The 25,365-nt window shown below is 38.6% G+C and overlaps 3 protein-coding genes across 8 annotated transcripts in view; all 3 read right to left on the bottom strand.

The window, feature by feature from the left end:
- The window catches only part of LOC118220725, a 28,567-nt gene extending 21,017 nt beyond the window's left edge, over positions 1 to 7,550 (bottom strand). Inside the window, exons 1-7 of one of the 3 annotated variants that reach the window (XM_035404883.1) lie at positions 7,269 to 7,539; positions 5,772 to 6,092; positions 4,702 to 4,990; positions 3,714 to 3,928; positions 3,203 to 3,304; positions 3,029 to 3,075; positions 2,273 to 2,923 (exon numbers count right to left, since the gene is read on the bottom strand). In XM_035404883.1, the coding sequence (XP_035260774.1) occupies positions 2,786 to 2,923; positions 3,029 to 3,075; positions 3,203 to 3,304; positions 3,714 to 3,928; positions 4,702 to 4,990; positions 5,772 to 6,092; positions 7,269 to 7,446 (1,290 nt within the window). In that variant the 5' untranslated portion in view covers positions 7,447 to 7,539 and the 3' untranslated portion in view covers positions 2,273 to 2,785. Of the gene's footprint in view, positions 1 to 2,272; positions 2,924 to 3,028; positions 3,076 to 3,202; positions 3,305 to 3,713; positions 3,929 to 4,701; positions 4,991 to 5,771; positions 6,093 to 7,268 lie in introns of those variants that run through there. The other 2 variants (XM_035404901.1, XM_035404892.1) reach the window with 2 other exon arrangements.
- Positions 1,774 to 24,489, bottom strand: LOC118220744. The gene is made up of 8 exons (XM_035404926.1): positions 24,244 to 24,489; positions 22,748 to 23,068; positions 21,678 to 21,966; positions 20,664 to 20,905; positions 20,151 to 20,254; positions 19,974 to 20,018; positions 19,634 to 19,868; positions 1,774 to 2,688 (listed from the first exon to the last, which is right to left on the bottom strand). The coding sequence occupies exons 1-7, from the start codon at positions 24,284 to 24,286 to the stop codon at positions 19,731 to 19,733; spliced, it is 1,182 nt and encodes a 393-aa protein (XP_035260817.1). The 5' UTR covers positions 24,287 to 24,489; the 3' UTR covers positions 1,774 to 2,688; positions 19,634 to 19,730.
- Positions 8,538 to 25,365, bottom strand: part of LOC118220818 — a 61,497-nt gene continuing 44,669 nt past the window's right edge. The window contains exons 1-5 of one of the 4 annotated variants that reach the window (XM_035405184.1): positions 13,253 to 13,366; positions 12,815 to 13,129; positions 10,367 to 10,648; positions 9,479 to 9,624; positions 8,538 to 9,238 (exon numbers count right to left, since the gene is read on the bottom strand). In XM_035405184.1, the coding sequence (XP_035261075.1) occupies positions 9,494 to 9,624; positions 10,367 to 10,648; positions 12,815 to 13,129; positions 13,253 to 13,295 (771 nt within the window). In that variant the 5' untranslated portion in view covers positions 13,296 to 13,366 and the 3' untranslated portion in view covers positions 8,538 to 9,238; positions 9,479 to 9,493. Of the gene's footprint in view, positions 9,239 to 9,478; positions 9,637 to 10,366; positions 10,649 to 12,814; positions 13,130 to 13,252; positions 13,367 to 25,365 lie in introns of those variants that run through there. The other 3 variants (XM_035405203.1, XM_035405158.1, XM_035405133.1) reach the window with 3 other exon arrangements.

The raw sequence follows: 25,365 nt of genomic DNA, 5'->3' as shown, positions 1-25,365 counted from the left end.
GCTCTGGATCCAAAAAAACAAAAATTGTATCACTCTCCGAATGTCTTTGCATGTTACTGTAAGTGACCAACACATTAGGGCCAGTTTAACAGGAAGCTTGCCCAGAGTGAAAGAACATCAAAGAAAGAAATTAAAAACCATCTAATTTTTGAAAAACGAAACTGGGAAGTATATCCCAGAGATTATGAGGTTAACCATGTATCTTTCTATCTAACTAATATTAATTACTTGATTTAAAAACTATAATCTAACACATTCTATTCTTGATTTCATTGTTGATTGCTTCTTTTTTTAATACTATGGGTTTATTTATCCAGATGAAATTGCAATCTATCTAAAGTAGTTGACATATGACACATAGTTTTGGGGGCCTCTAGTGATGAAAAAACATATGACACTCTTGCAAGATTTCCTCCAATTGTAACAGAGTCCTAGAATGCAGAAAGAGATCTCTCCCTAACTATGAATTAAAATTCATATCCCTCATATCCTTGGTGGTTTTATTAATCCCTGTCCCCAGGTTGGTAACCGTGTCCCTAACAGGGAAGTCAGGTATTGTTGAGCCAGGAGAGCATTTCCGAGCCAATGTTGCACATTTTCTCATGTTCACAATCAGATCCTCCAGATGTGAAAAATAGTACACTCAGCACACATTATATAAGTATAAAATACCATAGTTCAGGTATATTTTGCCATACCATTTTTTCACATGGGTGATGAGAGCCTTTCAACAGCTTTTAGAGCTTCTTGTACCTGGCTTTCATTTTCTGACTTTGGCAAGAGACGCAGGTGGCTACGTCCGTTTCATAACGTAGCGCTCTGTATGCAAAAGGGGCAGACCCAGGCAGTGAGGTTCCCACATCAAAAATGGCTGTGGTTGCAGACAGTTGCTGTTCCAAATTTGGGTGTGGCAATTAGACATTCTCAGCCCCAGGTTACATTTCTGTGGGAGCTTTTTTGAGATTCATCAACATCAGTTTTAGGCCATTAAGCTTTTTTGGCCACCATTTTGGCCACAAGTTTATTTTGAGTTGAAATTTTTACTCCGTACATACCCCTGCTGCCTGAATAAAACATACATGTCTTTACTATGATGTTATGTCATTATACTGCATTAAGCCTTAGTTTTCACCTAAATTACAACTTTGATGGTTACAAAAATACTTCCTGATTTATCTTGCACATTCCTCTCTGAATATAGTGAAGTCTCATGACTTTTTCAGTATTTCTGTTTAAAATTATCTCATTAAGCCATCTTTTTTTGCAGTTGTTCACTAAATTAATTTAAAAAACTGAACAGATATACTTTTTTTCACCATTACTAAGTCCTATGGTGTCCAGTGTCCAACACATGGGAACACATTCATTTTTTTCCATCAATGTCAAATTTTTTCTTTTGGCCCCCACAAGCGTTTTCACATTAGGCCTTTTAGAATGTCCTTTCGTGTTCTTCGTATTTCTTGATTTTCACATGCAAATTGCAAATCCTTGAGACTGAGCTACATTTACAAATGTTTTGAGGTCTGGCGATTTCCTCCTCCTTCTCAGTCTGTCCTCCAGAATAGTTTGCTTGAACCACATTTTTCACGGCACACTGTATTTTCTTTTATCTCCTCCTCTTTCTTTCTAGCAAGGTGGTTAAAGTGTACGGAAAGTCCTGGCAATGGCCACAGCAGCGTGAACTTGCAAACTTCAGAAAGCTTTCAGACTCAGCATAACAAAAAAAACAAATATAATAGAATAAAAACATCATTAAATTACTGACAATTAAAGCTAATTTATTTGTTTATTTGACAAGGTCAATGCCTATTAATAACATTTCTGCAAATGTGAGTTAGCCAGGGAGGCTAAATTTTCATGTGTTGGCCAAGGGCTATATGCCTTTGGACTGTGGGAGGAAACCTGTGTACCCAGAGGAAACCCACAGGAGCACAGGGAGAACAGGCCAACTCCATGCATAGGGGATCTGGGCTGAACCCCCTTCCTGTGAGGCAGCAGTGCTAACCAATGTGCCTCCATGCTGTGGTTAGCAACAGCTGGGTTACTTCAAAAAAAAGGATTAACTTGAAGAATGAGTTTGGTGATGAAATGAACTTTTGAACAGGACAAGACAATACTGGAGATTCAGTATGAACAAGCGATCTCCTCTTTACAATAGCTGAAGCAAATCTTTTGTACTTACAGTGTGAACATAAACCTTTTATATCTGCTGGTAACACAGATATAATATCAGCATCTTTTACACTCCAGATAGCAGAAACAAGATGCACAGTTAGCATCACAGGAATTTATTTTGAGATGAGAAAAAATGGAACATTTTTAATAATTAATGACTGAATAATTCATCATATAAAACATGAGCTAAGGCAACAAAGTAATTGCCCAAACTGTTCACTTAAGATAAATTCAGCACACTCTGCACATTTCTCATCAATCAACAGGAAAATTATGAAACATTGTGACAAGTAGCACATTAATTGTGTTATTTTGTCTTGCTGCAGAAGATCTTCAAATGAAATGTGATGCAATAAACATTTAGGAAGCACTGTTCTTACGGAGGCAAATATTTCTGTTAATGTTTCCCCAAAATTTGAAGGTTGGGTAGAAATGACAAACGCTGCAAGTTTACAATGAGAGACAGAAACACAGAATTTTCAGAAACCTAATTGACTGCCTGTCTTTGTTTGCCTCTCTTTCCTTCTCCCCACAAGCACGTCTTGCAGTATCAGCGGGTCTTTCTGTAGGTATCCAAATCTCTGTCTTTCACCCATGCGGTACTCTTTCTTCACATTTGTATCTCACTTCGCTGTACACCAGTCTGTCTTCCTGACTGTTCTTCTGTCTGCTCCTCTGTCTTTGTCATCTCTGTCTTGGGTTGTTTCTTGATAACCAGAGCATAGGTGGTGTCCGAGGACACATCTCTCTGCAAAGACATGCATGGATGTGATTTGTAACTTTAGCTAAATGAAATACTTTATTCTGTTATGGGAGGATGCTGTTCATGTGACAGTACATGTGAAATGCTTACGCAAGAGTTCAGTGTTGGTGACACTTCTGTCGCTGATGGTTCTGAACCTGAAACACAGGGGAGTAACACACCTCTAATTTCTCACACCTCTATTCTCTTTCAGTCACTGTACGTAGCGTTTACTGGCATTCACACATTTTCTCCTTCAGTGTTAGGGGAACATGAACAGTATACCTTTGTGCTGGTGGCAGAGACAGTGATAGATGAGCAGGGTGAGAAGACACACACAGAGCACACAAAAGGCTATTTCACCATATAGGACTCCATTGCACCATTCTGAAAATCACATAGAACCATATTGGACTATTATAGTAGCTATACACAAACATACTGACAATCAAGGCTATTATATTACATTTACAATGACATATTGTACACATTCATACATTCATTCATAAATTCATAGCCATGGAATTATGAAGTATGTTTCAAGTGCAATAACATCCACAGACAGCAGGTGGCGATGTTGTATTAGATTGTAGTGTGCCATGTTCTCATGCTGGTTGCTTACGTCTACCTACATGCGGGTGTTTAGCTTTTTAAAAAATACGATATATAAGCACAGCCTGTTAATGTCCTTAATTATTTATTCAAATGATGACTATTCATAATAGGATGTCATTTAGATAGATAGACAGACCGACAGACAGAAAGATAGATAGAAAAAGTGTGTACTCATACTAACCAGAGTCAGTATGGCCTTGCTGACGGAATGAAAACTTTGGGCTCTGAACAGAGACATTCACCCCAACCTGGACCTCACACCACAATTCTTCATCCATTTCCACCATCTTATCTAGGTACCCGTACTCGTGCTCGTACTCATACTCATCCTCATACTCATCCTCCCAGTCAGACTTCACTTTTAGCCCAATTCTCAACTGGCTCTCTACCCTGTACCTGTAAACAATAAAGCAAGAAGTTAGAGAGAAGCATAGACTACTTGTACATCTTTCTTTCCTTATGCACACTATATGACCAAAAGTGTCTGGACACCCCTTGGTCTGGGCCTGTTTTTCATGGTTTTTGCTTGGCCCTTTAGTTCCAATGAGGGCAAATCTTAATGCTACAGCATACAATCACATTCTAGATGATTATGTGCTTCCCCAACAGGGGAAAAAAATTGGGTTCAAAAAGATTAGAAATATTTTCATGGACTTAAAAATATTAAGTCCATATAATATTATTAATTTAGAGACATATTGCATATTTAAGCCTGTCACACCTGTGCTCACCCTATTCCTTACATTTTATTGCCCCATTTAATAAGGTAAAGGAGGGCTAATGTTTATCTATAAACAGTAAGCAGCTCTGTAGAGTCAGGGACTATTTTACAGCATGCAGGCCATACATTACTACAAGAGAACAAGCACCAGTCAGAGGACAGATGCGTCTCTCACTGATAGTAACTGCACTGGGCACCTTGTTAATGGGTGGAGTTCATGCAAGGTTAACTCAAGATGACTTAACCCACCCAACCCCTGGTAGGATGAGGCCAATTCTGCCCTGCACTGCGGACTGCAGGTTATAGTTAGGTAATGACAGGTTCAGACTTACGATAGCTATGTTTATGCCTTCACCAACTGACCGACTCAAAAGCCCTCAAATGCATATTTTCATGCAAAATAAGAATAGTCCATTTGAATGCAAAAATTTCCCTGAATCCTACTTACGCTCTCTCGGTGTCTGTCAAAGACCAGGTCTGGCCAGTTTTGTTCCATGATTCGCGGGTCGACCGCCAGTAGATATTTACCCAGGGGGCACTGAGTCTGGTCACTACACAGCGCAACTCAGTGTGCCATTCATCCAGGAAGTCACTCGCATTAGTCTCATTCCTCCATTCAAATATAAACTCTTGACTACTGTTTGGTGTTTGAGCTTCACTCCAATCCAGCTCTGGGCTTCCACCCTCACCCGTCCATTCATTCAGCAAATCTACTTCACTGCTGTCTGTCCAGACATCTGCTCAAGAACAATACAACAGATTAGGCCAAATAAACGTTAAATAATACTCCATCTTTCTATGTTTCCGTATAATTTCAGTGACTACTAATATATAACGAAATGGAAGGACAGAATACAATAGATCAATAAACTATCCGCTGAAAACCTTTTAAATAATTTAAGCACAATGTGATTTCATGATTGCATAAATACTCCCTACTGTCTGGATGATAGCTCACAGTTCAGTTTATTTTATCACACATGATCAGTGAAACTATAAACTAGCAACAATCATCCTGATTGACAGGTACAGGTCACATTGCATCTACAGGTGCCAGTAAATATTGGGTGCATTTATTATCCCCCCAGGGTCACTGTTTTCCCAACGACCTGCTATAGCCTATATTTCGGATCTTGCGGCCTATTCTAAGAAAATGACATGCGTGCAACTTTTACATGGATTACTTTCCTAAGATATACTACACAGTAACATATCCAGTATTAATTCTCTTAACAAGGTACATTTGGCACCGGTTTAATTAACACTGAACATTTTACTGTGTAGTTAGCCTGTCATAAGTGAGGCATGTTTGGCATGTTTTTTTTGTTTTTTTCTTAATTGCTTATAAGGACCATATTCTGAAACATTTCATGATCTAGTTTTATACTCCTAAACGATGTTACACGGCAAAATCACAGTCCTTTCACATCACAGTACTTTAGCCTGCAGCCAGGACCTATTTTCCAATGGAAGTTCTTGTCAGCAGAAGGCCTGTTTGGGGACGGGGTTTCTACTCACCTCCGACCATTAAAAGGGTTCCGTTGTCGTTAAATTGGATGTCGCGTTTGTAGTGCTCTACGCAGTAATATCGACCAGAATCCCCTGGTTCAACCTGAGCAATCGTCAGGAGTACAACGTGAGTGCCATTTAATGTTTTGCTGGCGAATCGGCAGTGCGATTGCTCACATTTATTATCGATAATTTGCAGTGATTCATTCGAGTCCATTCGAACCCAGCGGATAACCTCCTCGTGACAGTTCGGGTTCTTGGAACACTGGCAGCGGAGTGTGACGTCCTTGCCCGTTGTGGCGAATATCAGCGAGCAGGTCACAGAATTGGCTGCAATAAACAGAGATAGATATCTGAACAGGCACCTACCTCATCTACAACGCCATCTATTCCACCTCTGTTCATCAATGGTCTTTCCTTCAATAATGACAAACTGTCACACAGATTCATTCGTGACTGTTTTACAGCAGATCTAAACACAGTGGTCTCACACCGAAACTCCATAACCTCTATTTTCCCCAACCATCCACAGTAAAATGTCCAATGTTAATTCAACTGGAATGTGGGACAAATGTTTTCTGATAAGAGTTAAATCAACACTGTTTGACTTGAATTAACACTGGACATTGTACTGTGTATTATAAAAAGATTACAAAGCAAGTAGGCCTACCTACACTTCCCGATTCCTTCTACAGTGGAAGGAATCAGTTTCAATATACTGAATGGAATATACCTTACCAAAAAAATACATCAGGCTCAGGTGTAATTGCGAAAATTATAATAGGCCTATACCTTTTGTCCAGATGAGATTAAAACAGTAGTCCAAATATTGTTCTCTTGTATATACAGTCAAAATTTTTGGGATGATTTTCATGAATAGTTGAAAACTAACAAAATGAATTTCTCTGATGAAAACATAATAATCTGTTAATTTCATCATTTCTGTTAAATAATGTTGTTCTGAAGGGTTAAAATTCTTATCAACAAAGCAAAATGCTTAAAGACTTCGCCTAACTTTTTCATTATTCATAATAAACTGTTTGATTGTTTACATATGGAATATATGAAAAGGAAGAATGCAAAACGACTCCGGCTAAGAGCTACGACATTCTTGATCCCTAACTGTGACACACGTTGTCTTGTATTGTCACTTCTTTCTATCTCACTTTATTTGTTTACAACAACGATCACTTCAGTGGAATTTTATTTAATTTTACTTTTTACGTACTTATGTACATTCCTTGTTATGCCCTTGCTTTTTTACATGCAGACTTGTAGAACAATATCGAATATGCCTATTTGTTTCTAAATTATTTGTACAATTAAAAATTACGAAAACTCCGATAATTGACAATGGCAGAAAATAGTTTAGGCATACCTAAAACTGTACAAATATCTTATACATTTAACGTATTTTTATTATTATTTTCTAAATAAGAACATATTCACATCGTATTTTATTTCACATTATTTATATTATTAAAATAATTTAAAAAAATTACTCACTGCAGGACAGCACGAAGAGCAGGAGACAGAGAACATGTGGCATGTCTGCAGAACAGAGTGGTCTGATTTCACCTGATGACTGACCGCTTACAGATAAGGAACGTGCTTGCACGCCTAGTTCAGGCTCGCCTTCACGCGCTATAATTGCAAAGTCGAGTTCCCATTCGGAATGGAACATACGTTCTCCACACAAAGCATGACCGTTTCATAGCCATTTAATGACTCGAAACTACAAAACCACTCAAAACTGACCTGAGCTCAGCTGACTAAATAGAACCACTTCAACGCAAGGCGGTGTCATCACCTACATGCTGCAACTTTAACCGTTTACCCACGAACAACATCTAGGCTGGGGTTTTTTTTTTTTTTTTTTAGATCTTTTTGACCTACTTAAAACAGCAAACGCCTGTCCAAATTCCATCCATGATCAACCCAGCAGTTATTTATTTGTAGAATAGATGTACGGGTGAGCGTAACTCCATACATGTAGGCTACATAAAAAAGATAACGGCTTCTTTGCTTCTAATCGAAAACAGTTATGTCAGAGTAGTAACGCAAAGTACAGTCACATGCGAAATATTTGTATTTTATTGCTTAAGTGTTTCAGTGGTATACTTTTTCCGGTATAGTATAACATTACACTAAATTGCATCTCAATCGCTTAGCAGACACTCATCCTTTCATTATCTAACCCCGGTCAGGGTCGCGGCCTATCCCACCGTACATTGTGTGAGAGGCAAGAATACATGCACCATTCACTTATAAAATCATTTACAGTTACCTACGGACACTTCAGACTTTACTAAAATGCTTGTCTTTGGACTGTGAAAAAAGTATTTTTGCTCAAACCAAATGATCAAATAAATTACAATACGTTCGTATACCTGCAATCACATGAGCATCTCACTCTAGCCAGTCCTTTTGCTCTTTTAAATGGTTGGCAGCTTCAATGAGAGCTGTGTTTTATACACATTCATCTTAATACATGAAGTGATTTTATGTTGGACTGCAATTGGCCACTACTATGGGCCCTAAGGTTATCAAAACAATGATGACATTAGACCTTGATGAAGAGGCTCAGTGCCATCATTCAGCCAAATCCTGTCACCAGTGACTCTGGGCGTGTGTGAAGGTGGTGGACCACTTCCGTTTCGTGACTACCTGAAAGTGTTGTTGCCTGTACGTAGTTATAATTAGAAATGTTTCCATGGTCTTGCACAGCACCACACCCTTGGTGACAGGATGTAAAAGAAATAGATAAAAGAAAAAGACAGTTTGAAAATAAGTTTATTCAATCATTATGATCTCCTCCAGTCAAGCTTTTTATTTAATTCAGTTGCAATAAGTTTGTCACAAGTAAAATATAATGTACAACACAATTGTACAACATATACATTTAACAGAAAAGTAGGCCAATAAAACAATTGAATCAAATCATTCAAACTTAATCCTATGTAATATCAGAGTGTAAAACTCATTGGACAGAAAGATTTGATCTTCTACCAATAACAGTGGGGTACCCACATATAAATAAAAATATATCTCTAGTGGTTAGTAAAGAACATAATGAAACTGGAGAGCATTATCCTCTAAACATTCAAGTACAAGTTTAGAGGGCCAAAACATGGAACAAAAAAAATGTAATCTGCAAACTATGATGTCATGACTCTTCACCATACACAAATAAGTTGCTTGTAAAAACACAAGTTCAAAAATACATGAATAAATAAAACTCCTTCAAGCCCCATTGCATTTTATGCAGTCAACAGATGCTCTTGTCAGATGAAATGACTTTCTGTGAACACTCAATCCATTTTTACAGCTGAATGTGTACTGAAAAAGTGCAGGCATATTGTGCCAAAGTACAGTGGTAGAGTCCCATTGCGGAATGAAACCTACAACCCCTGAGTTTCAAATCCAGCTTCCTAACATATGCCACTCATTTAGATCCTGTCAGTGCTGTCCATTCCCTGAGAGAGGGGGGGTGGGGGGAGAGAGAGAGAGAGAGAGAGAGAATGAGAAAGAGGGGGGGAGTGAGAGGGAGAGATTTTTTAAAAGTGGAAATACTAATAGTTGTGGAATAAATTTTCCATGTGATATTATGAAAAAATGCTAAATGACATTGAAAGAGTTCAGTTACTGAAAGCACATTCTTCACTCCAGCATTATACTTGATATATTTCAGGAGACAGTTGTATTGAATATCTGACCTGTGCGAAAGGGCTCTACTTCCTCCGTCTACAGGCCCACAGCCCACTGGCTGTCACAGTCACCAGCAGCAGCACCACAGCCAGGGGAGACAGGTACAGCAGCAGCTGGCACTGATCCTTGCCTGAAGCTGGCACTGATCCTTGCACTGAAGTAGCGTCTCAATATGACAAAACAACTTATAATTACACACAGACTCTGAGAACGAGTGTTATAGATCCTGGATAGTCTTGTATCTTTGATGGAGGTACAGGACTTAATTATAATACTTAACTTAAGATTCGGAATATCTTAATTCAATTTTGTGTATGTATTATGCAGAACTCAATATGTTACCCTAGCTAAGTTTGGCAACTTGATTAAAATCATAGGCTACTGGGACCATAAAAGCCACTTTTCCACCGCATGGTACCAGCTCAACTCGACTCGACTCTACTCAACTCTACTCGCTTTTGGTACCAGATGCTTAGCTTTCCACTGCAGATAGTACCCCCGTCAATGTAGCTGGTCGTCATAGCAATGCCACATGACACTGCCATTTCTGACCAATCAGTGGTCTGCAGTGTTTCACGTCACCTTTTGGTATCTCCTTGGAACCTCGACGGAGGTGATACCAAAAAAATACCAGGTACCAGGTACTATCCACAACTTTTGCCCGATGGAAAACCACAAAAGGTGAGTAGAGTCGAGTCGAGTTGAGCCGGTACCATGCAGTGGAAAAGCGATTAAATAGGCAACAATAATGCACTACACCGTGAAGCTACTTACAATTGTTACATTTAAAATTTTGGGGAGAGTTGGCTAATAACCAGACAATTATGATAAGTGAATGGGAGACGGATCATGAGAAGATAAAGCATAAAACAGGGAGAAAAAAAACATTTTCTTACTATCTTGCATGACCCGGGTTCGAATAATGACTCCAGTGCTGTGCCTACAGACACAGTTCAAACCACGGATCCTGTCTTTCAAAGAGAGGATGGAGGACTGTATGAATGCGCCGTGCTCATCTACAAAAGTTTTAGCTTTGGCCTCCGACAACGTCAGCCCGTCTTTGGCATCATCTGTTTCCCACTGAGGATCACTCCAGTGTGGACCCCCGCCTTTCAATTCACATAGAATGGTTCCTGTGCAACCGAGGAACACGCACATTGCAGGGAGGCTCTTGGGATCTGAGGAGAAAGAGAGACGGGATGTATAGCAGAATGGGTCTCATGAAACCACAATGGGAAATTAAAATTACATGACTGGTCATCACCGTAAATGACCTGTTCTCAACTGACCTACCTGGTTAAATAAATCTAATTATAACCTGACATTGATTGGTGGACACACTTAGGGAAAGTTATGCCTCCTGTTTCAAGCATTTCCTGAACAAATAACCTTCACTCGCATAGCAGAGTGGGATTGATAACCACATAGTTGTTTGACATTACAGTTGAGAACCATGTTTCTGTACAGATTTTCTTCCATAGCCATTTTCATTGTCTATCTTACAAAACGTATTGAGGTAGGAATGAAACTTCCCACAATCCGATGGCATAACTATTTATCTTTATGAATAAAACAAAATTGAAAAGCAGGTAATAAAGTGTTATCCAAATCACTCAGCACGCTCAATACTTCAACAAGACAAGGGAGCGATCAAAGACAAATAGTCACTGACAGCTGAACTGTAATCAATAATTGAGAATATTGAGGCCATGTTTAATGAGTTGTCTTGTGTGTTCTCTGAAACTGTTTTTATTTATGTGTCCACTGGGGATGAAAGCACAGATGCACATTTGAAAGCTTTCTTTTTGGTCAGGCAAAACTGTTTGATTTTGTTGAAATGTTCAGCTTTAATTTGTGCCAGAGTAACACTGGAGTTTATGTATGATAAGCTTCAACTGGAGATGTTCAAAACTATCTGGGGTGTTCGGGGTGTTGTGTGTTCAGTAACTGGGGTAGAATAGAAAATGAGGTGGTGAAGAATGTGACTAAATTCAATTAGATTTTATTCATATTTTTATTATTTTTTCCCTCTTTTGTTTCTGTTGAATCTTTGAAGCACTTATTGTTGGACAACTGAATTTGGCATTTGTGGTTGGATGAAAGGAAGACTACTCAATCAAATATTTTAGCTCTGCCTCAAACTCAGTTGTCTTTGAAGTCGAATGGTGTCAAATTTTTTTCCCAGTTTGAGAAATCTTATCAAATGAATGTAGATATTGTGAGATTTCTGTTTTTGAAACTCGTAGGGTTCACGTTACAAAGAGCCAAATGTCCATGAACAGAACAAACCAGTTATACAGTGCCCACTGCTTATAGGCCGCTCGCTGTAATATGATTAAATGGTGAAATCAGAATTTTCCAAATACAAGATGCAGAGTGTAGTCTATTCACAGTGACTTTTGACAGGTTCAGCTTCAACAATGTCCTTGTGGCAATGATAGCCGAGACTTTGTTCAGCTGTGTTTTAAAAACACTCTCAGAAAAACATATGAAAGAGTGCATGAAAAGATACCAACGCTTGCAACTGAGGTGGTACAGGTGCATCAAATTGTATCCATATCAAGTTGTATCAAAACATAATTCATTTGCACCTTTTTGCTTGTAAAGGCTGGCCTACTCAGTACCCAACATGGGTGTCAACATTAGGGAAATTTGTTCCTTAAAAAACCACCTACCTAATATTGTGTAGGTCCTCCTCGAGCCCCCAGAACAGCTCTGACCTATCGAGGCATGGACTCCACCTCTGAAGGTGTCCTCTGGTATATTTGGATTTCTGTATATATTTGTATCTACTGTATATTTGTATCTGATATTTTGTATCTGTTGTAAATTTGTATCTGATTGTGTTACTTTGTTGTCTTTGATGCTGCAACAGTGCAAATTCCCCCCGGGGATCAATAAAGTACACTACTACTACTGCTTAATACATTAATTGTTTTTTATTACATTAAAAAATTGGAAATGGATTACATTATTGGGAGTTATTACACTATTGGTAGTTTAATACATTATTAGTTGCTACAGGGATATAAAAAGCTAAGATATTGTTGGAGGGTAAATTATTTCCACATGATTTTAAAAACTCTTGACGGGTCAGAGCTGTTTTGGCGATTTTTCACGAGGGGGACCTACACAATATTAGGCAGGTGGTTTTAATGTTGTGGCTGATCGGTGTATATATATATATATATATAACTCATATACACAGGTCATTGTTATGAGATCGACCTTCGGGTTTACAAATATTGCAATCCGTAATATCGCAGAAATGTTGCTCTATACAAAGACATTTTTGGTGGAAAATCCCCAACTTAATTCTCCCATGGCATGCACTTGTATCTTACCTATTACGGCTACAACTTTGGAGGAACCCAGTTTCAAGTTATTTTCAGAAAGCACCGCGGCGAAGCTGCGTCCGGAGTCGCCGATTGTTGCACTGGAGACGTTTAGATGCGTATCCTTAGAGTTCACGGGAAGCTCTCCACTGTAACGACCGTCCTTTAACTTGTATGGGTATAAATTAGTTATTTGCTCCATCTTTCCACTCGGTCTCAGACGGTACCAGCTGACGGATGTGTCATAAAGCGTTATTTCTTTGACACGGCTGTGGATGGTCACACTTTGCCCTATGTCCTTGAATACTATAGGATCAGCAGTTTCTAAGGGACAGAAAACGGAGTTAAACATGATCCATCTTCAAGTACTTGCATACGACGACAATAATAATAATAATACAAATAATAATAATAATAATAATAATAATAATAATAGCAAATACTCACGGTACTTGAGGATAATCAGCAAAACTATAAATAACGAAATCATGATGAGATTAATTGTAATGAACTTTTTCAAACCTTGCCAAACCAAAAAAGAGAGAAATATCTCACCATCACACACCCACCCACAGTGTATGTGTTTGTGTGTGTGTGTGTGTGTGTGTGTGAGAGAGAGAGAGAGAGAGAGAGATTCTCGCCCTCTGCATGCACATTTGTGCAGTGGAAACTAACTTGGATGGAAACTTACTTCATAGGGTAACTTCATCTACTGAGTGCCAAAGATTATGGTGCATGACTCTCAATTATCAGTAAATCCAGTTATACTTTTTAAAATGTTGTAATATTTCATATTAGATATGAATTAATATTCATAAGATGTACTGTTTATTTTTTGTTTTGGTTATCTGGCTGATATCAACATTCAATGACTCTTAATGTGAGTGCATGTGATAAATATATTGTATAATGTATGTGCGATTCTTCATCAAAGGGTTTTATTATATACCAACAAAAATACTTAGTTTTTCTTTTTATTACACGCAATCAGTTCTTTTAAATTAAAATGTGCATTTATTGATCATTTTCAGAATAATCTTGTTACTAGTGTCTATATTGTGTATTCAGTGAGGTAGTCTTGGAAATTTACAAAGACAATCAGACAACGTAACTAAGCATTGCATAACTGTTAACAACACATTGCTATATTACACCAGCTTCATGTTAATGATCAGTTGTGTTAATAGTGCTGTTGAAAGCTATTTAAAGGATACAGCCTATTTTCTAAAACGTTCACTCTTAAGTTTACAGGAATGACTTGATTTATTTAATGACTCTGATTAAAAAGCTCAGTCTTATGCTACATGTTTATACTAACAATACTGTCTGTATTCACACTGTGGCCTATAGATCCTAGAGTGTACTGGCATAGCCTACTATGAACCAACTGAACTAAACCTAAAATTATATTTTAGATTTTTCCCCTTATTAGTCGTTTCCAGGAGGAGTGAAAACAATACTGTATACATTTTAGTCTAGTGTGCTGTGGTATTAAGCTGCGTTTCCACCGCAGGGACCAGGGTCTAAGTTCCGGGGACTTTATTTTACCCCCAAAAAAGTCCCTGCTCGGGGGGTAGCACTTTCCAAAAGTACCGGAACTTTTGGGGTGGGGCGCGAGCGCTGAGTATTTCTGATTGGTCGACTACTCGCAGTATTTTATTTCAACCGCCATTTTTATAAGTCTGCAGCCGCAAACCGATTTATTTTCATAATAAAAAAATAATTATTTTCAAATTTGTATGTTATGCGGCGCAGTAGCCTACTTTTGGTTATAGCCAGCCAACGTCTTGGAACAGATGAGAAATTAAGATTGAGGATTATAACGTGTGCTCTTCTGTTCTTTTCTTGTTTTAGTATTCTGTGGCTGTACCACTGCAATATTAATTTATATTTTCACGCAAGTCCGAGTTTTCATTCTATTTATTCTTGTCATTTTGCGATTAGCCTATATTGGAAATGACGGTAAGAGTCGAATTAATCAATTCAACAGCAAATTGTTTATGACGTGTGCATGTTTTCTGCTGTTGTTGTAGAATGTTATTTGTAGAATGTGAATGCATTCTATTGCCTCGGATGTCAAGACATGAAAGTGAATGTTCGCATAAAAAACATAATGAATGTGTTTGAGAGGATATATAAAACAGTTACAATCTGACTATCGGCCTGTTATATCCTATTTGTTGCATAACAACGGTCCAAGTCGAACTACCAACGAGAGTTTTGCGGACAACGGTAAAATATGCCCAAACGGCCGCGGAAGAATATTTCAATTTCAGGTGAATAAGTCTATAAAAATCAATAAATACTAAAGTAACCATATATAGTCATTGTTGGTAACCCGTTGTATAAGGGGAATAAACCCCTCCGGGCTGTCCCGGTTATTAGAAAATAACGTAGGCTACTTCGGTGGTAGTATGGGGTTACAGAAGAAATCATACGACAGATAGACCGACGATGACGTCGCTTTTTCATACGTCAGTGGACTAATTTGCATAACCTTCGCGGGTCTTTAGACCGTGGTGGAAACGCAGACAACTGAAGGAACCTTTTAGTTCCTTGAAAAGTAGTTCCTGGGACTAAAAGTTTTGAGTACTTTGGGTGGAAACGCGGCTTTAGACAACCAAAGGCTCGAAAAGTCTGTGACTGATTCCAGGTGACATTGTAAGTAGAGGCCCCCTGGTATATGACTGCATGAGCAAGCTTCCTGTTATGTATATCTTTAATAAATGTTACATTATTACATCATGCTAATACCATTGATTTCTGAATGTAGAGAAGTATAGGGTGGGCCCGTTGCTATATTTGGACCAGACTTTTTTTATTGTGGAAAAAAAAACTGTTGAACTGTTTTCAACTGTTGAACAGGTCAAGGAAACTCCACAGGATGTTGGTATAGATGTGTCAAAGGCTGTCATAAAGAGAAGACTACACCAGCATAACCTCAGATGGTTCACCAAAAAATGCGAACCAGCAGTAAACCGCAAAAACAGAATAGCCGGGTTAGATTTTTCTAAAAGTACATAAAAAAATGTAGAGTTCTGGAATAAATTCTTATGGACAGATGAGGCAAACGAGACGAGTACGAACATGTACCAAGGTGAATGAAAGATGAAAGTGTGCAGAAAGGAAGGAACCCCCTCATCTGTGAAACAAGATGGCCGTAGTGTATGGCTTGGGCATGTATGGCTGCCACTGGAACTGGCTTAGTTGTCCTCATTGATGATGTGGCTGCTGATGGCAGTGGCAGGATGGATTCTAAAGTGTTGGATATCTGAAGTGTACAGAAACATCTTATCTGCTCAGATCCAGCCAAATGCCTCAAAACTTGTTGGACGTCACCTTGCAGCTGGACAATGGCCCCAAACATATTGTTAAGTCCCAGGCATGTTATACCAGTGAACGGTTAATTATGCCTGTTTAAAACAGGAAACAATGCAGACAGTAGACTTTTGTGGTGTTGCATTGTGTAGGATGTTCTCTGTCAAGAGAAGAAGCCTCGCACATCCCCATGAATAATCTACAGCTCCTGTTTAACCACAGCTCTCCCATGTGGTGAGAGAGCAGGAGTTACAGCTGAAAAGCTTGAATGTATTTAAAAATACAGGCACATACACATAAAAATCTCAGAAAAATAATGTGAAGCAGGAAATGTGACCATACTTTGTGTGTGTCTCTATACTACTAAAGCAACCAAGGAGCTTTTCAGGGCCAAAAAGTGTAATGTTCTTGACTGGTCAAGTCAAATACCAATGGTGAATCCAGTTAAACACGTGTTTCACTTACTGAAGAAAAGACTGAAGGCAAAGCACACCAGAAATAAATAGAAACTGAAGATGGCTGCAGCACAGGTCTGGCAGAGCATCACCAGGGAAGATATCCAGCATCTAGTGATGTCTGTGGGTTGCAGATTTCAGGCAGTCGTCAAATGCAAAGAATTTGCCACAAAGTACTAAATATGAAGACTACTTCATATTGTGTTGATTTGTCCAGTCACGTTTGCTCTCCTAAAATGGTAGAACTATATATAAAAAGGTCTGGAATTCCTTCATGGATCATTAGATGTGGATGTAAATTATCTGCTGCTGTAACACCCAAATTTCCCCACCTGAGGATTAATACAGTCTATCTTATCTTATCTTATCTCATTAAATATCCTCAAATTAAAGATGATTGTCAATAATTTAATCTCATATTCATTGCTTTATTTCAAATCCAATGCTCTGGAGTACAGATCCAAAAAAACAAAAATTGTATCACTCTCCCAATGTCTTTGCATGTTACTGTAAGTGACCAACACATTAGGGCCAGTTTAACAGGAAGCTTGCCCAGAGTGAAAGAACATCAAAGAAGGAAATTAAAAACCATCTAATCTTTGAAAAACGAAATTGGGAAGTATATCCCAGAGATTATGGGGTTAACCATGTATCTTTCTATCCAATTAATATTAATTACTTGATTTAAAAACTATAATCTAACACATTATATTCTTGATTTCATTGTTGATTGCTTCTTTTTTTAATACTATGGGTTTATTTATCCAGATGAAATTGCAATCTATCGAAAGTAGTTGACATATGACACATAGTTTTGGGGGCCTCTAGTGATGAAAAAACGTACGACACTCTTGCAAGATTTCCTCCAATTGTATTCTAGATTCCTAGAATGCAGAAAGAGATCTCTCGCTAACTATGAATTAAAATTCATATCCCTCATATCGTTGGTGGTTTTATTAATCCCTGTCCCCAGGTTGGTAACCGTGTCCCTAACAGGGAAGTCAGGTATTGTTGAGCCAGGAGAGCATTTCAGAGCCAATGTCGCACATTTTCTCATGTTCACAATCAGATCCCCATGTGGAAAGTAATAGTACACACAGCACACTTTATATAACCTTTAATAATACTTCAAGTATGAAATAGTATAGTTCAGGTATATTTTGCCATATCATTTTTTCACATGGGGAAAAGAATGAGAACCTTTCAACAGCTTTTAGAGCTTCTTGTACCTGGCTTTCATTTTCTGACTTTGGCAAGAGAAGCAGGTGGCTACGTCCGTTTACTAACGTAGAGCTCTGTGTGCAAAAGGGGCAGACCCAGGCAGTGAGGTTCCCACATCAATATGGCTGTGGTTGCAGACAGTTGCTGTTCCAAATTTGGGTGTGCCAATTAGACATTCTCAGCCCCAGGTTACATTTCTATGAGAGCTTTTTTGAGATTGATCAACATCAGTTTTAGGCCGTGGCCATTTTGGCCACAAGTTTATTTTGAGTTGAAATTTTTGCTCCGTACATACCCCTGCTGCCTGAATAAAACATACATGTCTTTACTATGATGTTATGTCATTAAACTACATTAAGCCTTAGAAATTTTCACCTAAATTTCAACTTTGATGGTTAAAAAAACTTCCTGATTTATCTTGCACATTCCTCTCTGAATATAGTGAAGTCTCATGACTTTTTCAGTATTTCTGTTTAAAATGATCTCATTAAGCCCTCTTTTTTGCAGTTGTTCACTAAATTAATTTTAAAAAACTGAACAGATATACTTTTCTTCACCATTACTAAGTCCTATGGTGTCCAGTGTCCAACACATGGGAACACATTCATTTTTTTCCATCAATGTCAAATTTTTTTTTTGGCCCCCACAAGCGTTTTCACATTAGGCCTTTTAGAATGTCCTTTCGTGTTCTTCGTATTTCTTGATTTTCACAAGCAAACTGCAAATCCTTGAGACTGAGCTACATTTACAAATGTTTTGAGGTCTGGCGATTTCCTCCTTCTTCTCAGTCTGTCCTCAAGAATAGTTTGCTTGAACCGCATTTTTCACGGCACACTGTATTTTCTTTTATCTCCTCCTCTTTCTTTCTAGCAAGGTGGTTAAAGTGTACGGAAAGTCCTGGCAATGGCCACAGCAGCGCAAACTTGCAAACTTCAGAAAGCTTTCAGACTCAGCATAACAAAAAAAAAAATTGAATAGAATAAAAACATAATTAAATTACTGACAAGTAAAGCTAATTTATTTGTTTATTTGACAAGGTCAATGCCTATTAATAACATTTCTGCAAACGTGAGTTAGCCAGGGAGGCTAAATTTTCATGTGTTGGCCAAGGGCTATATGCCGTTGGACTGTGGAAGGAAACCTGTGTACCCAGAGGAAACCCACAGGAGCACAGGGAGAACAGGCCAACTCCATGCATAGGGGATCTGGGCTGAACCCCCTTCCTGTGAGGCAGCAGTGCTAACCAATGTGCCTCCATGCTGTGGTTAGCAACAGCTGGGTTACTTCAAAAAAAAGGATTAACTTGAAGAATGAGTTTGGTGATGAAATGAACTTTTGAACAGGACAAGACAATACTGGAGATTCAGTATGAACAAGCGATCTCCTCTTTACAATAGCTGAAGCAAATCTTTTGTACTTACAGCGTGAACATAAACCTTTTATATCTGCTGGTAACACAGATATAATATCAGCATCTTTTACTCTCCAGATAGCAGAAACAAGATGCACAGTTAGCATCACAGGAATTTATTTTGAGCTGAGAAAAACTGAACATTTATAATAATTAATGACTGAATAATTCATCATATAAAACATGAGCTAAGGCAACAAAGTAATTGCCCAAACTGTTCACTTAAGATAAATCCAGCACAGTCTGCACATTTCTCATCAATCAACAGAAAGATTATGAAACATTGTGACAAGTAGCACATTAATTGTGTTATTTTGTCTTGCTGCAGAAAAAAGATCTTCAAACGAAATGTGATGCAATAAACATTTAGGAAGCACTGTTCTTATGGAGGCAAATATTTCTGTTAATGTTGTCTTTGTTTGCCTCTCTTTCCTTCTCCCCACAAGCAGGTCTTGCAGTATCAGCGGGTCTTTCTGTAGGTATCCAAATCTCTGTCTTTCACCCATGCAGTACTCTTTCTTCACATTTGTATCTCACTTCGCTGTACACCAGTCTGTCTTCCTGACTGTTCTTCTGTCTGCTCCTCTGTCTTTGTCATCTCTGTCTTGGGTTGTTTCTTGATAACCAGAGCATAGGTGGTGTCCGAGGACACATCTCTCTGCAAAGACATGCATGGATGTGATTTGTAACTTTAGCTAAATGAAATACTTCATTCTGTTATGGGAGGATGTTGTTCATGTGACAGTACATGTGAAATGCTTACGCAAGAGTTCAGTGTTGGTGACACTTCTGTCGCTGATGGTTCTGATTCTGAAACACAGGGGAGTAACACACCTCTAATTTCTCACACCTCTATTTTCTTTCAGTCACTGTATGTAGTGTTTACTGGCATGTCATTCACACATTTTCTCCTTCAGTGTTAGGGGAGCATGAATAGCATACCTTTGTGCTGGTGGCGGAGACAATGACAGATGAGCAGGGTGAGAAGGCACACACAGAGCACACAAAAGGCTATTTCACCATATAGGAGTCCATTGCACCATTCTGAAAATCACATAGAACCATACTGGACTATTATAGTAGCTATACACAAACATACTAACAATCAAGGCTATTATATTAAATTTACCATGGCATATTGGACACATTCATACATTCATTCATAAATTCATAGCCATGGAATTATGAAGTAAGTTTCAAGTGCAATAACATCCATAGACAGCAGGTGGCGATGTTGTATTAGATTGTAGTGTGCCGTGTTCTCATGCTGGTTGCCTACGTCTACCTACATGCGGATGTTTAGCTTTTTAAAAAATACGATATATAAGCACAGCCTGTTAATGTCCTTAATTGTTTATTCAAATGATGACTATTCATAATAGGATGTCATTTAGATAGATAGACAGACCGACAGACAGAAAGACAGATAGACAAAGTGTGTACTCATACTAACCAGAGTCAGTATGGCCTTGCTGACGGAATGAAAACTTTGGGCTCTGAACAGAGACATTCACCCCAACCTGGACCTCACACCACAATTCTTCATCCATTTCCACCATCTTATCAAAATCCATCTCCTTAAGTATATAATCTGGGTACCCGTACTCGTGCTCGTACTCATACTCATCCTCATCCTCATCCTCCCAGTCAGACTTCACTTTTAGTCCAATTCGCAACTGGCTCTCTACCCTGTACCTGTAAACAATAAAGCAAGAAGTTAGAGAGAAGCATAGACTACTTGTACATCTTTCTTTCCTTATGCACACTTTATGACCAAAAGTGTCTGGACACCCCTTGGTCTGGGCCTGTTTTTCATGGTTTTGGCTTGGCCCTTTAGTTCCAGTAAGGGCAAATCTTAATGCTACAGCATACAATCACATTCTAGATGATTATGTGCTTCCCCAACAGGGGAAAAAAATCGGGTTCAAAAAGATTAGAAATATTTTCATGGACTTAAAAATATTAAGTCCATATAATATTATTAATTTAGAGACATATTGCATATTTAAGCCTGTCACACCTGTGCTCACCCTATTCCTTACATTTTTTGCCCCATTTAATAAGGTAAAGGAGGGCTAATGTTTATCTATAAACAGTAAGCAGCTCTGTAGAGTCAGGGACTATTTTACAGCATGCAGGCCACACATTACTACAAGAGAACAAGCACCAGTCAGAGGACAGATGCGTCTCTCACTGATGGTAACTGCACTGGGCACCTTGTTAATGGGTGGAGTTCATGCAAGGTTAACTCAAGATGACTTAACCCACCCAACCCCTGGTAGGATGAGGCCAATTCTGCCCTGCACTGCGGACTGCAGGTTATAGTTAGGTAATGACAGGTTCAGACTTACGATAGCTATGTTTATGCCTTCACCAACTGACCGACTCAAAAGCCCTCAAATGCATATTTTCATGCAAAATAAGAATAGTCCATTTGAATGCAAAAATTTCCCTGAATCCTACTTACCCTCTCTCGGTGTCTGTCAAAGACCAGGTCTGGCCAGTTTTTTCCCATGATTCGCGGGTCGACTGCCAGTACATATTTACCCAGGGGGCACTGAGTCTGGTCACTACACAGCGCAACTCAGTGTGCCGTACATCCAGAAGGGCACTCTTTTTAGTCTCATACCTCCATTTAGATATAAACTCTTGACTACTGTTTGGTGTTTGAGCTTCACTCCAATCCAGCTCTGGGCTTCCACCCTCACCCGTCCATTCATTCAGCAAATGCAATTCACTGCTGTTTGTCCAGACATCTGCTCAAGAACAATACAACAGATTAGGGCAAATAAACGTTAAATAATACTCCATCTTTCTATGTTTCCGTATAATTTCAGTGACTACTAATATATAACGAAATGGAAGGACAGAATACAATAGATCAATAAACTATCCGCTGAAAACCTTTTAAATAATTTAAGCACAATGTGCCTTCATGATTGCATAAATACTCCCTACTGTCTGGATGATAGCTCACAGTTCAGTTTATTTTATCACACATGATCAGTGAAAATATAAACTAGCAACAATCATCCTGATTGACAGGTACAGGTCACACTGCATCTACAGGTGCCAGTAAATGTTGGGTGCATTTATTATCCCCCCAGGGACACTGTTTTCCCAACGACCTGCTATAGCCTATATTTCGGATCTTGCGGCCTACTCTAAGAAAATGACATGCGTGCAACTTTTACATGGATTACTTTCTTACGACATACTACAAAGTAACATGTCCAGTATTAATTCTCTTAACAAGGTACATTTGGCACCGGTTTAATTAACACTGAACATTTTACTGTGTAGTTAGCCTGTCATGAGTGAGGCATGTTTGGCATGTTTTTTTTGTTTTTTTCATAATTGCTTATAAGGACCATATTCTGAAACATTTCATGATCTAGTTTTATACTCCTAAACGATGTTACACGGCAAAATCACAGTCCTTTCACATCACAGTACTTTAGCCTGCAGCCAGGACCTATTTTCCAATGGAAGTTCTTGTCAGCAGAAGGCCTGTTTGGGGACGGGGTTTCTACTCACCTCCGACCATTAAAAGGGTTCCGTTGTCGTTAAATTGGATGTCGCGTTTGTAGTGCTCTACGCAGTAATATCGACCAGAATCCCCTGGTTCAACCTGAGCAATCGTCAGGAGTACAACGTGAGTGCCATTTAATGTTTTGCTGGCGAATCGGCAGTGCGATTGCTCACATTTATTATCGATCATTTGCAGTGATTCATTCGAGTCCATTCGAACCCAGCGGATAACCTCCTCGTGACAGTTCCGGTTCTTGGAACACTGGCAGCGGAGTGTGACGTCCTTGCCCGTTGTGGCGAATATCAGCGAGCAGGTCACAGAATTGGCTGCAATAAACAGAGATAGATATCTGAAAAGGCACCTACCTCATCTACAACGCCATCTATTCCACCTCTGTTCATCAATGGTCTTTCCTTCAATAATGACAAACTGTCACACAGATTCATTCGTGACTGTTTTACAGCAGATCTAAACACAATGGTCTCACACCGAAACTCCATAACCTCTATTTTCCCCAACAATCCACAATAAAATGTCCAATGTTAATCAACTGGAATGTGGGACAAAGGTTTTCTGATAAGAGTTAAATCAACACTGTTTGAGTTGAATTAACACTGGACATTGTACTGTGTATTATAAAAAGATTACAAAGCAAGTAGGCCTACCTACACTTCCCGATTCCTTCTACAGTGGAAGGAATCAATTTCAATATACTGAATGGAATATACCTTACCAAAAAAATACATCAGGCTCAGGTGTAATTGCGAAAATTATAATAGGCCTATACCTTTTGTCCAGATGAGATTAAAACAGTAGTCCAAATATTGTTCTCTTGTATATACAGTCAAAATTTTTGGGATGATTTTCATGAATAGTTGAAAACTAACAAAATGAATTTCTCTGATGAAAACATAATAATCTGTTAATTTCATAATTTCTGTTAAATAATGTTGTTCTGATGGGTGAAATTCTTATCAACAAAGCAAAATGCTTAAAGACTTCGCCTAAGTTTTTCATTATTCATAATGAACTGTTTGATTGTTTACATATGGAATATATGAAAAAGAAGAATGCAAAACGACTCCGGCTAAGAGCTACGACATTCTTGATCCCTAACTGTGACACACGTTGTCTTGTATTGTCACTTCTTTCTATCTCACTTTATTTGTTTACAACAACGATCACTTCAGTGGAATTTTATTTAATTTTACTTTTTACGTACGTATGTACATTCCTTGTTATGCCCTTGCTTTTTTACGTGCAGACCTGTAGAACGATATCGAATATGGCTATTTGTTTCTAAATTGTTTGTACAATTAAAAATTACGAAAACTCCGATAATTGACAATGGCAGAAAATAGTTTAGGCATACCTAAAACTGTACAAATATCTTATACATTTAACGTATTTTTATTATTATTTTATAAATAAGAACATATTCACATCGTATTTTATTTCACATTATTTATGTTATTAAAATAATTTTTTAAAAATTACTCACTGCAAGACAGCACGAAGAGCAGGAGACAGAGAACATGTGGCATGTCTGCAGAACAGAGTGGTCTGATTTCACCTGATGACTGACCGCTTACAGATAAGGAACGTGCTTGCGCGCCTAGTTCAGGCTCGCCTTCACGCGTTATAATTGCAAGGTCGAGTTCCCATTCGGAATGGACCACACGTTCTCCACACAAAGCATGACCGTTTCATGGCCATTTAATGACTCGAAACTACAAAACCACCCAAAACTGACCTGAGCTCAGCTGACTAAATAGAACCACTTCAACGCAAGGCGGTGTCATCACCTACATGCTGCAACTATAACCGTTTACCCACGAACAACATCTAGGCTGGGGTTTTTTTTTCTTTAGATCTTTTTGACCTACTTAAAACAACAAACGCCTGTCCAAATTCCATCCATGATCAGCCCAGCAGTTATTTATTTGTAGAATAGACGTACGGGTGAGCGTAACTCCATACATGTAGACTACATAAAAAAGATAACGGCTTCTTTGCTTCTAATCGAAAACAGTTATGTCAGAGTAGTAACGCAATGTACAGTCACATGCGACATATTTGTATTTTAGTGCTTAAGTGTTTCAGTGGTATACTTTTTCCGGTATAGTATAACATTACACTAAATTGCATCTCATTCGCTTAGCAGACACTCATCCCTTCATTATCTAACCCCGGTCAGGGTCGCGGCCTATCCCATTGTGTGAGAGGCAAGAATACATTCACCATTCACTTATACAATCATTTACATTTACCTACGGGCACTTCAAACTTTACTAAACTGCTTGTCTTTGGACCGTGAAAAAAGTATTTTTGCTCAAACCAAATGATCAAATAAATGAGCACCTCACTCTAGCCAGTCCTTTTGTTCTTTTATATGGTTGGCAGCTTCAATGAGAGCTGTGTTTTATACACATTCATCTTAATACATGAAGTGATTTTATGTTGGACTGCAATTGGCCACTACTATGGGCCCTAAGTTTATCAAAACAATGGTGACATTAGACCTTGATGAAGAGACTCAGTGCCATCATTCAGCCAAATCCTGTCACCAGCGACTTTGAGCGTTTGTGAAGGTAGTGGACCACTTCCGTTTCGTGACTACCTG

The sequence above is a fragment of the Anguilla anguilla genome, chromosome 1 (genome assembly GCF_013347855.1).
Source record: "Anguilla anguilla isolate fAngAng1 chromosome 1, fAngAng1.pri, whole genome shotgun sequence".
In the NCBI taxonomy this organism is placed as follows: domain Eukaryota; kingdom Metazoa; phylum Chordata; class Actinopteri; order Anguilliformes; family Anguillidae; genus Anguilla; species Anguilla anguilla.
Note: the sequence above shows the minus strand (reverse complement) of the source record. Positions and strands in the feature narration are given on the sequence as shown.

Coding starts and splice junctions, on each gene's coding strand:
- LOC118220744 (XM_035404926.1), bottom strand. CDS start 24,286: ATGCCACATGTTCTCTGTCTCCTGCTCTTCGTGCTGTCTTGCA. Junction 23,069..24,243: donor GCTCTTCGTGCTGTCTTGCA/GTGAGTAATTTT, acceptor TGTTTATTGCAG/CCAATTCTGTGACCTGCTCG. Junction 21,967..22,747: donor AACCCTTTTAATGGTCGGAG/GTGAGTAGAAAC, acceptor GTTCTTGAGCAG/ATGTCTGGACAAACAGCAGT.